General features: G+C 45.8%; 1 protein-coding gene across 2 annotated transcripts in view; it reads right to left on the bottom strand.

Annotated features, from left to right (window-relative positions):
* Positions 1–12,889, bottom strand: part of RASAL1 (RAS protein activator like 1) — a 73,055-nt gene that overhangs the window by 6,208 nt on the left and 53,958 nt on the right. For both annotated transcript variants that reach the window (XM_044275294.1, XM_044275295.1), the window contains 4 exons: positions 10,329–10,521; positions 8,139–8,276; positions 7,534–7,678; positions 2,504–2,676 (listed from right to left, as the gene is read on the bottom strand). In XM_044275294.1, the coding sequence (XP_044131229.1) occupies positions 2,504–2,676; positions 7,534–7,678; positions 8,139–8,276; positions 10,329–10,521 (649 nt within the window). The remainder of the gene's footprint in view (positions 1–2,503; positions 2,677–7,533; positions 7,679–8,138; positions 8,277–10,328; positions 10,522–12,889) is intronic.

A 12,889-nucleotide genomic window follows, 5' to 3' on the forward strand; every position in this document is an offset into this window, starting at 1 on the left:
CGCGGCCGGGTTTTCTAGGGGAAGAGGTTCCGGCCCCTCTGTCTGATGCAAGGGAAGTGGACGCAGTTCCACAATCCAGCATGACATTGTCAATGAGCCTCTGGCAAAAGTCCGGTTAAAGCCATACCGGGTACCCGAGGCTCGGCGACAAGCCATCTTGGAGGAAGTGCAGCTAATGCTGCGGCTAGATGTCACTGAGGAGTCTAAAAGTGAGTGGGGCAGTCCTATAGTCTTAATACCCAAGCTGGATGGGACGTTAAGGTTTTGTAACGATTTTCATAAGCTAAACGAGATTTCTAAATTTGATGCATATCCCATGCCCCGGGTGGATGAGCTAATCGAGAAGTTAGGACAAGCCCGGTATTTTTCTGTTTTGGACCTCACGAAATGGTACTGGCAGGTGCCCTTAATAGAGGTTGCCAAAGAGAAAACTGCTTTATCGCGTCTGAGGGGCTGTATCAGTATAAGGTGTTACCCTTTGGTCTGCATGGCGCCCCTGACACTTTTCAACGTCTAATGGACATTGTGCTTTGACCACATCGGCGGTATGCCTCGGCTTACCTGGATGATATTGTCATTCACTGTACCGACTGGGAAAGTCACCTGCTCAAAGTACAGGCTGTAGTGGACTGCCTTCGGAAAGCTGGACTAACCGCTAACCCAAAGAAATGTGCAATAGGGTTAGAGGAGACTAAATACCTGGGGTATGTCGTTGGGCACGGAGTCATCAAACCGCAAGTAAACAAAATAGAGGCGATACAGAATTGCCCCAACCTGTCACCTCTAGGCAAGTAAAGTAATTCCTCGGGATGGTGGGCTATTACATGAGCTTCGTCCCCCACTTTTCTACGATAGCCACGCCATTGACAGGGCTCTTGAAGGGACATAAGTCTGTGAGGATTCACTGGGATGATCGGGCGGAAGAGGCGTTCTCCGCTTTGAAGTCAGCCCTGTGTGGGTCCCCGGTTTTGGTAAAGCCCGACTTCAAGTGGGAATTTATAGTACAGATGGATGCCTCTGAAGTAAGACTCGGTGCTGTACTGTCCCAGGAAGTCAACGGGGAGGAGCATCACGTTGTCTTCCTCAGCCATAAGCTCACCCCAGCCGAGACCAGGTACAGTATAGTGGAGAGAGAGTGCCTGGCTATCACGTGGGCACTCGAGTCTCTCCGCTATTATTTGTTGGGGAGAAAATTCCACTTGGTGACCGATCACTCCCCTCTTAAGTGGATGAGCCAGGCCAAAGACAGAAATGCCAGGGTCACCCGATAGTTCCTTTTCCTACAGAACTTTAAATTTACATTGGAACACAGGGCAGGCCATTTACAGGGAAACACGGATGCCCTGTCCCGAGTACATTGGTGAGTGTTCACCCCCTCAGGGTTAAACAAAGGGGGGGATGTGACACTGTGAAGAGTATGGTCTGGGAAAACAGGCATTTTCCTCCAAGCGTGAGCAGCTAGGCTGATCTGCAGCCAGGTGGGAAACAATGGAAAGCAAAATCACCTTGTTGGCAGTTCTATCTCCAGCTGTCCATAGCAGGCTTTTAGGGGACCTGTTTCCCCTAAACATGGGTCTCAGCCCTCCAGCACGGCACAAGCCTCAGATCCCAGCACACACACCTTGCTGCTGAGCCCAGCTGTCTTTTAAGGACAGCTACTTGCTGTCAAAACCTGGACCAGCACTTATTATTGTTACAATGCATCCACCGAAAAATAAATCGGACGGCATACGGATGTCATTCGTTTTTTTTTTTTTGTGGATCCGCAATTTGTGAACTGCAAGACACATACGGTCGTGTGTTCTGCGGCACGCAAATTGAAGACCCGCAAAAAAAAACGGATGACACCTGTATGCCATCTTTTTTTTTTTGCGGATCCATTGTAACAATGCCTTAAACGGACAAGAATAGGACATGTTCTATTGTTTTTTTGCGGGGCTACGGAACTGACATACGGATGCAGATAGCACACGGTGTGCTGTCCGCATTTTTTGCAGACCCATTGAAATGAATGGGTCCGCATCCTATCCGCAGAAAAAACGGAATGGACACGATAACAAAATACGTTCATGTGCATGAGGCATAAGGATAATAAACATCATAATGTGACCTGGTCTTATTTTAGGTGGAACACATTGTACTGTGCATGCAAATAATTTTATTCTTTTATTTTAAGGCTTAATATTACTAGTAAGCTGCAGATGACAGGTCTGCTACATAAAATGAAGAATCTTGGTAGAAATCTTTGGCCTAAATTCATAAACTGGAGCTACACTGTCTTAGCTATTTCATAGGCTGGATAAGAATTCAGGTATTCAACCTCTGCACTTTCCAAATTCCCAAAGAATCTGTACATCTGACTGCCATCCACATGTACATGTCCTAAAAGAAGATACAGAATATAATCTATTTCCAGCTAGTTGGTGCAAACCATGCCAAGCGTATATATGGACCTCACTTTGTGGTTTCATGTAAACTGTAAACTTGCCAATTACCCTCTTACCTGCCAGTCTGGTGATTTGGAGTAGGATAAGGTCTGGCTGCTCAGCCAAAAGTATCTTTTCTTGAATGTAAAACGGGTAACTAGATTCACAGCCTCAGCTTTGCGCTTGTGCAAGAATCCTTCCTTAATAGTGACTGATGGGTGGAAGAGCGTACGTGATGTATGGCCACATTCTACAAGAGATGTAAAGGAGAATGATTGTAACATGGATTCAGTGTAACCACTGGCGAACTGGGAACTTAAAGTGGCCCTGGAAAAAAGTAAAAGTGGCCCCATGTTGTAGGTGGAATTCAGGAATAGGGCGTGTTGTTGTGAAGGATGTAGAGACAAATGGAGAGAGCGCATAATAGAATAGTATGTCTGTACAAAATTGACAATAGTGCGAGATAAAATTGGAGGCTCACCTTATGGAGTTGTGCTTAATATAGGTACAACCCTATCGTAGGCTTTCGTATAAAGTCGTTCGCCGAGTATGCTGCCGCAGGATCGATCCTTTGTGTAGAGTTGCCCAGTCTCACAGAAAGGTTTGTGGTTAGATCACTGTAGGGCGCAAAGACACCAAGGACGACTGTAGCTGTGTAAAGGTCTTCTTTATTTGGAGTAATAGCATCAGAGTATAACTACGCGTTTCGGGGATACTCAGGTCCCCTTCATCTTGAACCTGATGAAGGGGACCTGAGTATTAGGGATCGACCGATTATCGGTTTTACTGATATTATCGGACGATATTCAGGATTTTGACCGCTATCGGTATCGGCATCTATTTTGCTGATATTCCGATAGCTTATGGGGAACACAGATCTCGCTGCTGTCAGCGCTCTCCGTGTTCCCTCAGCAGCAGCACAGGGGATAAGGAAGCAGTGTCTCCCTCCCCCTGTGCTGCCGCTGCCGCCAATGAGGGGAAGGAGGACAAGAGGAGGGGAGAGGCTGTGGCCACTGCGCCACTAATGAAGAGAAATCTCTCATTAATTCCTATACAGGAGGCGGGAGCTGCAGAATGACATAGGCGGCTCCCGACCTCTATGAGCAATAGCTGTGATCTGCGGAAGTTAACCCCTCAGGTGCCACGGATCGCAGCTAACGCTCAGAGGTCGGGAGCCGGCTATGTGATTCTGCAGCCAGCTCCCGCCTCCTGTATATGAATAAATGAGAGATTTATCTTCATTGGTGGTGCAGTGCGCCCCCCGGTATTAATCATGGGTGGCGCAGTGCGCCCCCCAAGCTCCCCAGTATTAATCATTGGTGGTGCAGTGTGCCCCCCAGTATTAATCATGGGTGGCGCAGTGCGCCCCCCCAAGCTCCCCAGTATTAATCATTGGTGGCGCAGTGCGCCCCCCACCCCATTATTAATCATTGTTGGCAGTGGCCACAGGATCCCCTCTCCCCTGCTCCTCCGATCGGAGCCCCAGCAGTGTAATCCTGGGGCTCCGATCGGTTACCCTGGCAGCCAGGACGCTACTGAAGCCCTGGATGCCATGGTAAGCTCCATGCTGCTGTGTGCACAAAGCACAGAGCAGCAGGGACACTGAGCTCCTATTCACCCTGATAGATCTCTATCAGGGTGAATAGGACAAGGATTCTAGTCCCTAAGGGGGCTAAAAGTAAAAAAAGAAAAAAAAAAACACTAAAATATTAAGTATAAATGAAAAAGAAAGATTTACAAAAAAAACAACAACTACACATTAACAATAAACATTAATTTTCAGCAGATTTGTGTAGGAATTTTTTTTTTTTTTCAAAAATGAAAATACCCAGAATATCGGTATAAATTATCAGCTATTGGCCTGAAAGTTCACAAATTATCAGTATCGGCCCTAAAAAATCAATATCGGTTGATCCCTACTGAGTATCCCCTGAAATGCGTAGCTATACTCTCATGCTATTACTCCAAATAAAGAAGACATTTATACAACTACAGTCGTCCTCTGTGTCTTTGCGCCCTACAGTGATCTGACCACAAACCATGTTGTAGGTGGGTCCAAATTGACAGAAGGTGGGCAACACAAGTAGGCATGGACAACAGAAGTAGGCAGGGCCTGCAATACTGTAGTGCAGCACAAAATACTGCCTCAAAAGTAAGAAATACCATAGTGCTGCACAAAATACAGCTGCTCTTACCTTAGTATTCAACCGTATCACTGTCCTGGGGACAGTTACAGTTGAGTTCAGGAGGGCACCGGTGGCCACCAGCCAGGTGCATAAGAAGTGGCGTACATACAGGGGTCGCAGTTGCGACCGGGCCCGGCACTCCAGGGGGCCCGGCCGCCTGTGGACCCCCCCAGGCCGCTGTACTCACATGTAATGGAGCGCTCTGATGGGGCCCGGCATGAAGTACAGTGGCAATTTTGGGCCCCATCAGAGCGCTCCATGCCTCCATTACATGTATAATATGGAAGGGGGGCCGGAGGGTCAAGGAAGAGGAAGGGGGGAAGCGCACACTCACTCACACGGTAAGGCAGTTCTGTTTCCATAGTGAAGCAAGGGAAACCTCTCTGCTCCCTGCTTCACTGATCTTCAGAGTTCAGGGGCTCCCGCTGCTGGCCCCAGATCGCGCTGCTGGCTGTGGAGGAGAGCTGAAAGCCTGGGAATCTGCCTCCTGTCATTAGGTTTGTTTTTTCTAACGCTGCAGACAGGGGGCGGGGGGGGGGGGGGGGTTGATGGGCACTACTAGAGTGGGGGGGGGCACAAAAGTTGGCATCTCTACTGAGGGGCACCTAATCTGTCATAACTAATTTGAGGGGGCACCTAATCTGGCATAACTACTGTGAGGGTGGCACATATGAAGGCATAACTATGAGGGGGCACATATCAAGGGATAACTACTGTGAGAAGGCATGTAATCTGGCATAACCACTGTGAGGGGCACATATGTGGGCATATCTAATGTAAAGGGCCACATAATCTGGCATAACCACTCTGAGGGGGAACATATCTGGGCATATCTACTTTGAGGGGGCACATAACTGGGCATAAATACTGTAAAAAGGCACATAATCTGGCATTACTACTGTGAGGGGCACATAATCTGGCATTACTACTGTGAGGGGCTCATAATCTGGCATTAATATTGTGAGGGGGCACATAATCTGGCATTACTACTGTGAGGGGAAACATAATCTGGCATTACTACTGTGAGGGAGGCACATATCTGGGCATAACTACTGTAAGGAGACACATATTTGGCATAACTACTATGAGGGGGCACATATCTGGGCATAACTACTGTGACAGGAACAAAGGTGGGCATAACTACTGTGAGGGGCCACAAGGTGGGCATTAATACTGTGTGGATGCACTTAGGGGAAATTAACATGACTGATAATGCTCCATGACTCTCTGTGATCTTTTTACTACAAAATCACAGAGAGATAAAGTTGTCACCGTGATTTTGTAGTAAAAAGATCACAGTCAATCATGTTACTGCTCCGTGTCTCCGCTGTCCAGAATGGGGCTTGGCACTCAGTCACGCAGCGGATTAGCCGCACGGAAAGAGCCCTTAGTAAGAAAATCTGCCGGTTCTTTGTAAAAATGTTTGCACTGTGGCCCATAACATTATAGTTACACCACTGGTAGGGGAGGAAGTAGGGGGAGGGGGGCGACAGGGAGGGGGCCCCATGGATCAGTTTAGCCCCCCCCCCCCCCGGGCACCAGGAAATTTCCCTGTAAGGTCTATAGCCAGTCTGTCCCTGAGCATAACTGATAACTGGGAAGTTACAAAAGCTTATATACACACACAATTTATCTTAGCTGTTTTCTACAGAGATAGGGCTCATTCACAGGACTATATATTTGTGTCCGCATTCATTCCGCAATTTTGCGAAAAGGATGTGGACCAACTCATTTCAATAGGGTTGAATTGTGTGCTGTCCGCATCTGTACTTCCGTTCTGCGGCCCCGCATAAAAGTGCAGACAGTAATAGGCATTTCTATCATAGGACTGGCTGTTCCGTTCCACAAAATGGCTGGTATCCGTGTTTTGCAGATCTGCAATTTGCAGATATGGTCGTCTGAATGAGCCGTTATAAGAGCGCTTGCATAGAGGAGCATTAACCCCCTTCCTCTAGTTTCTTTACAACCACATTTACACATAAGAACTGTGAAATGCATGCTAGGCAGATACAGGCCATCATAAAATAGTCTCTGGCTGCTGATGCCCGCTCTCGTAGAATTCATAGTTCCCGATGGGCCTAGAGACTTTTATTGGATTGTTACTGGAACGGCAATAACCCAATTAACATTTTTTTTAATGTATGTATATTCTTATATATTATATAAAAAGCACCAATGAGGATTCTTTACTTTAAAGAGAATCTGTCACCAGGATCTTAGACTATTATCTGTAGTACTACATGAGTAGTAGTGCAGATAAGGAGTCCATATCACTATTGTTTTTATTTTTCAACTGCCTCCATCCTCCTCATGTCAGCACTCAAAGCTGCACTGAAATACATTGACAGGACTGCTGAGCATGCGCATAGGAGTCCTCCCCATTACGTTAGAATGGCACAGCAGTCCTGCTTGTGTATTTAAGCGAAACTTTAAGGCTAGGTTCACACCTGAGCGTTTTACAGCGCGTTCCTACGTGCTACGCGTGTTTCCAAAATACAAAAACGCCCCAAAATACGCCTCAAAAACGCCTGTATAAAGCACTTATCGAATACGCTCAGGTTTGAACTCAGCCTAAGAGCTTACATCAGGGAAAATGGGGGGTAGAGCAAAAAAACAAAAAACACGATCAGGACTCTTTTGCTACTCATGTATTACTGCAAATAATACTCCAGAAACATGGTGACAAATTCCCACATTAGATTGCCATGTATTGTTCTCTGTCAGCCTGATTGTAAAATGTTCTACAATGGTATTACTGACAAGAAGCCTATTGCAATATAACTATAACTAGTAATAATACTACTAATAATAATCTACTGTCACAGAAAAGGAAACAGTGAAGGAGGCAGGAGAGTAAAGGTAAATGTCAGGATGGAAGTGGAATATAATGTTATGGCATGAACAAGAACTGTGCCACATACCAACATCACTTTCCATGTCTATAAGCTTGTCCAAGTAGTCCCGCAAACGCCCAACGCTCTGCTGAATAAGTGGATGTAAAGGAGACATCCATTGTTCTTTTCCATGACCAAGCTGCTGCCCAAGATTCCCAATACTCTGTACGGCCTTAAAGACAGTGCATGTTAATAATGAGCTATGGCTGGCAAGATACCAGTAAAGCTCTGTTCACATCATGTCACAGCCTTCCGGCAAAAAGTATATGTCAGGGGTATGTGTCTGATGTATAGGCGTACCATGGCACAGTTAGCCCATAGGGTCTCATTGTAATGCTGCATAATATACGGTATGTTATTGTTCTGGACACCTCTCTGTGAAATACTACAGGCATCTATGCTATTCCATACAGGAGAAAAAGGCCATGCTGATGCATACAGCCTGAGAGGACTCTGAACATCGCTTATATTGAATAACTTTATGATCCTTACTGGAGAAATATACATACTAGTGGGTATGGTGGGCATCAGTGACAGCCATTAGTGACAATAAATTGCGTGCATTGCAGGCAGTGCAAACAACCCCACAGCAGTCGCAAGAGAACCTTGTGATCACATCTTGTGAAGAATACCTTAGCGAGCAGGAGTAAGGTGCGAGCGGTGCGTGGATCTGCGTGATGTTCCCGTAAGTGGAACAGTTTAGGAGTGAGGATGGCTGGTGCAAAAAAGCGTAAGAAAAGGAAACCACTGATGGCCGCATACTTCACATCCTGTTTTCAAGCAGAGAATATTATGGCATTTTATCCAATATAGTGTCCTCCCATCCACTACACTATATCCCATGTATTCTTATAGGACATCTCTGAGGAAACCATCGAGTTCCCACTTATGAGTTTGGAAGGAGTATTTACGCAGAAAGATCAGGTTCGCACACTGCTGTTCTGCCTGCCTGCTTATGTTGCAGATTATGCAGGGTTTTTCCATGCAGATTCTAGTGTAGAAAAACCACAGCGTAATACAATACCAGCAAAGTGTATGAGATTTGACAACTCTCATGTGCACTTTGCTTTTTCCTTCCATGAAGCATTGGAGTATAGATCTGAGGTCCAAATTAGCAGTGTCTTTTTTTCTCCAGTAATTGGGGGAGAAGACCAGGGCTGCTAATAAAGGAATCTGTAAAGCTATGTCACACATTATAACAGTGTGTCATCCACAGGTCCCCCATAACAGTGTGTCATCCACAGTTCCCCATAACAGTGTCATCCACAGTTCCCCATAACAGTGTCATCCACAGTTCCCCATAACAGTGCCATCCACAGTTCCCCATAACAGTGCCATCCACAGTTCCCCATAACAGTGCCATCCACAGTTCCCCATAACAGTGCCATCCACAGTTCCCCATAACAGTGTCATCCACAGTTCCCCATAACAGTGTCATCCACAGTTCCCCATAACAGTGTCATCCACAGTTCCCCATAACAGTGTCATCCACAGTTCCCCATAACAGTGTCATCCACAGTTCCCCATAACAGTGTCATCCACAGTTCCCCATAACAGTGTCATCCACAGTTCCCCATAACAGTGTCATCCACAGTTCCCCCATAACAGTGCGTCCTTCACAGATCCCCATAACAGTGCGTCCTCCACAGATCCCCCATAACAGTGCGTCCTCCACAGATCCCCCATAACAGTGTGTCATCCACAGATCCCCCATAACAGTGTGTCATCCACAGATCCCCCATAACAGTGTGTCATCCACAGATCCACCATAACAGTGTGTCATCCACAGATCCACCATAACAGTGTGTCATCCACAGATCCACCATAACAGTGTGTCATCCACAGATCCCCCATAACAGTGTGTCATCCACAGATCCCCCATAACAGTGTGTCATCCACAGATCCCCCATAACGGTGTGTCATCACAGATCCCCCATAACAGTGTGTCATCCACAGATCCCCCATAACAGTGTGTCATCCACAGATCCCCCATAACAGTGTGTCATCCACAGATCCCCCATAACAGTGTGTCATCCACAGATCCCCCATAACAGTGTGTCATCCAGAGATCCCCCATAACAGTGTGTCATCCAGAGATCCCCCATAACAGTGTGTCATCCAGAGATCCCCCATAACAGTGTGTCATCCACAGATCCCCCATAACAGTGTGTGGTCCACAGATCCCCCATAACAGTGTGCATTCGCAGCATTATCTCCATTCACTGCTATGGAATTGCCAGTGATCATCTATTATCAGAACCCTATTAGCATAATTGAGGATGACCATGCATGCACATTGTGCTCTCCCTTCACTTCAGGGGCCTGGATGGGACATCCCCCCCCTTTTTTTTTTGCTTATAAACTATACCATGAAAAAAATTAAGTGCCCTGGCCATTCTTCATGCGAGTTCCAAGTCCAGATTTCCCTTTGAAAATGGGCATTAATGAAAATCCACAGCAAAACTGCATCAAAAAGTGTGTTATAAAATGCATCAGAAAAAAAACACATCCAAAAAAACCTGATGCAGATTCTGCATTAGGTTTTTTTAAGCACTGAAAATACTCTGTGTGAACATACCCAAAGAGGCTGCAGGATCAGCAGCTTACAGTGGAAAGGCTAAAGAGAGATAACCTCTGTCTGTGCTTACAAAGTGCTGTCAGACTTCTGGTCCAATATTTCAGGATTTGGGGCCCCACTTTCAATTTTGCCCAGGGCCACACTTTGTCTAAAACCGGCTCTGATCATAGGACAACTCCCTTAATCCAACCTGGCTATCTGTGTATTTATGTAATGCTATTTATAATAATATTGTCATTCTCACCTGGTTGGCCGGTCCTGGAAAGCGTTCCTCGACCCGCTTATGCAGCTGCTTGAAGCAAAGACGCATACCTGGTGGGCACTGTTCACCTGAGCCCAGGATGGCATCAATAATGTCACTCAGGTAACCTCTCAGAGATTCAACACTGCTTTCTCGTATTTGCTGCTCAGAAACTGAGCCCTTGAAGGAGATACGTCTGCAAAGAAGTGGCAACAAATTTTTATTATAAATTAGATGGTACACAATAAATATCCTGACCCCTGGTGGTGGGTAGCGGAAAGGTTAATGCTGTGTAGCTGTAGTACAGTGGTTACTCACCTCTCCGGGCTCCAGAGATACCCTGGCTGTAACTGTGTTTCTTTCCTGCACTATAGAGAGGGGACAGAGAGGACTGTATCTGTTCGGCTGCACAGTTCTCTCTATATTCAGGGGGACTAATTCAAACGCAAAAAAAATCCTAACTTTTGCACAAATAAGCCAAAAATGTTGCAAAAGCTTGATTGTATGACTCTATTCTGGAGTGCAGGGTTTGCTAAATTCCCCTCAGAATTTTTGCATGTATTAGGCTGGTTTCACACGGGCGTTGCGGAAAAATGTGCGGGTGCGTTGCGGAAACACCCGCGATTTTTCCGCGCGAGTGCAAAACATTGTAATGCGTTTTGCACTCGCGTGAGAAAAATCGCGCATGTTTGGTACCCAAACCCGAACTTCTTCACAGAAGTTCGGGCTTGGGATTGATGTTCTGAAGATTCTATTATTTTCCCTTATAACATGGTTATAAGGGAAAATAATAGCATTCTGAATACAGAATGCTTAGTATAATAGCGCTGGAAGGGTTAAAAAAAAAAAAAAAACGTTAACTCACCTTATCCCCATGATCGTGTAGTTCCCGGTCGGTCTCTTCTTTAGCTGTGGGCTTGGGCTGAATGACCTTTGGTGATGTCAGATCACATGCTCCAATCACATGGTCCATCACCATGGTGATGGAGCATGTGATCTGACATCACCACAGGTCCTTTAGTCACAGCTAAAGAAGAGACCGACCGGGAACTAGGCGATCATGGGGATAAGGTGAGTTAACTTTTTTTTTTTTTTTAACCCTCCCAGCACTATTATACTAAGCATTCTGTAGTCAGAATGCTATTATTTTCCCTTATAACCATGTTATAAGGGAAAATAATACAGTGAATAGACTGTCACCTAGAACCCATGCGTGAAAATCGCACCGCATCCGCACTTGCTTGCGGATGCTTGCGATTTTCACGCAACCCCATTCATTTCTATGGGACCTGCGTTACGTGAAAAACGCAGAATATAGAACATGCTGCGATTTTCACGCAACGCATAAGTGTTGCGTGAAAATCACCGCTCATGTGAACAGCCCCATAGAAATGAATGGGTCAGGATTCAGTGCGGGTGCAATGCGTTCAACTCACGCATCGCACCCGCACGGAAATCTCGCCCGTGTGAAAGGGGCCTTACCGAAGTATTCTCACCTAGAAATACTTCAAGTAGGGGCAGAATACAGTGCCTCAGAGAGGCACACATCGTGCCTACAGTAAGAAGCAGTAGTGTAACCAGATCTGTAATCGGTTCCATTACTTTAAACTACCCAGAAAAAAAGTAATAAGGAAGTCCAACATGGGAGCAAGTTGACCAGGAAATACAGGTGCAAGCTGGGCAATCAATTAGTAAGTAGCATGGCATCTGGGAGAATATGGGACACCATGCACTGTGTAGTAAAGCTAATAGATTATCATAATAGACCCAGAGGCAGGCTCACTTTAAAACTACAGGCAAATGAATAATAACTGAACTGAAAAGGTCATAGCAAAAACTCAGACGCAAAGTTACATTAGTCATTATTCACACACTGCCTATACACAACTATTGGGAGAATTCTCCTCTATGATCTATATCTTAGAACCATGCCATTTGCTGTTGTATGAACTACTATTCCCATTATCTGTTCAGTAAAGAGAGACTTTATTTATTGCAACTACACTGGGCCTGGTCGCTGTTTCCACTATTTGCCGGCCCTTACTCTACCTGACCTCCTGCCAAACATTTACCATCAACCCCAGTTCCCTCAAGGCAGGAGCCCCAGAGAGTCAGGGAGTGCCCTGTGGGAGGAAAGGGTGCATCCTCCATTCACTGCTGCACAGCCTCAGGACAGCCACTGTGAACCACTACCACCCCCACCATCTTCACAGCACTCCCCCATGCGGGTCACTGCACGTGCCACTAAATCACAATCCATAGGCTTCTTAATTATTCCTACACCCATTTTTGATGGCTAAGACAAATTTATCAAATTGTTCTACTATCATTGCTGTCCACTTGAAAACACATATGAATGTCATATATACATTTCCTAAAGGGAATGTGTCATCAGAAAATGACCTATTATTTAAATTTAAACGTATTGCAAAATCCCAGTGACAGGTTCCCTTTCATTTGTCACTAGGACTAATTATAGGTGCCACTTCTTGAACTGTTCAGATCACTTTTCTGCAGTCATCTTTTCATTACAGTCAGGATTAGAATGACAGATATCACCTACA

This window comes from Bufo gargarizans, chromosome 1 (assembly GCF_014858855.1).
Source record: "Bufo gargarizans isolate SCDJY-AF-19 chromosome 1, ASM1485885v1, whole genome shotgun sequence".
In the NCBI taxonomy this organism is placed as follows: domain Eukaryota; kingdom Metazoa; phylum Chordata; class Amphibia; order Anura; family Bufonidae; genus Bufo; species Bufo gargarizans.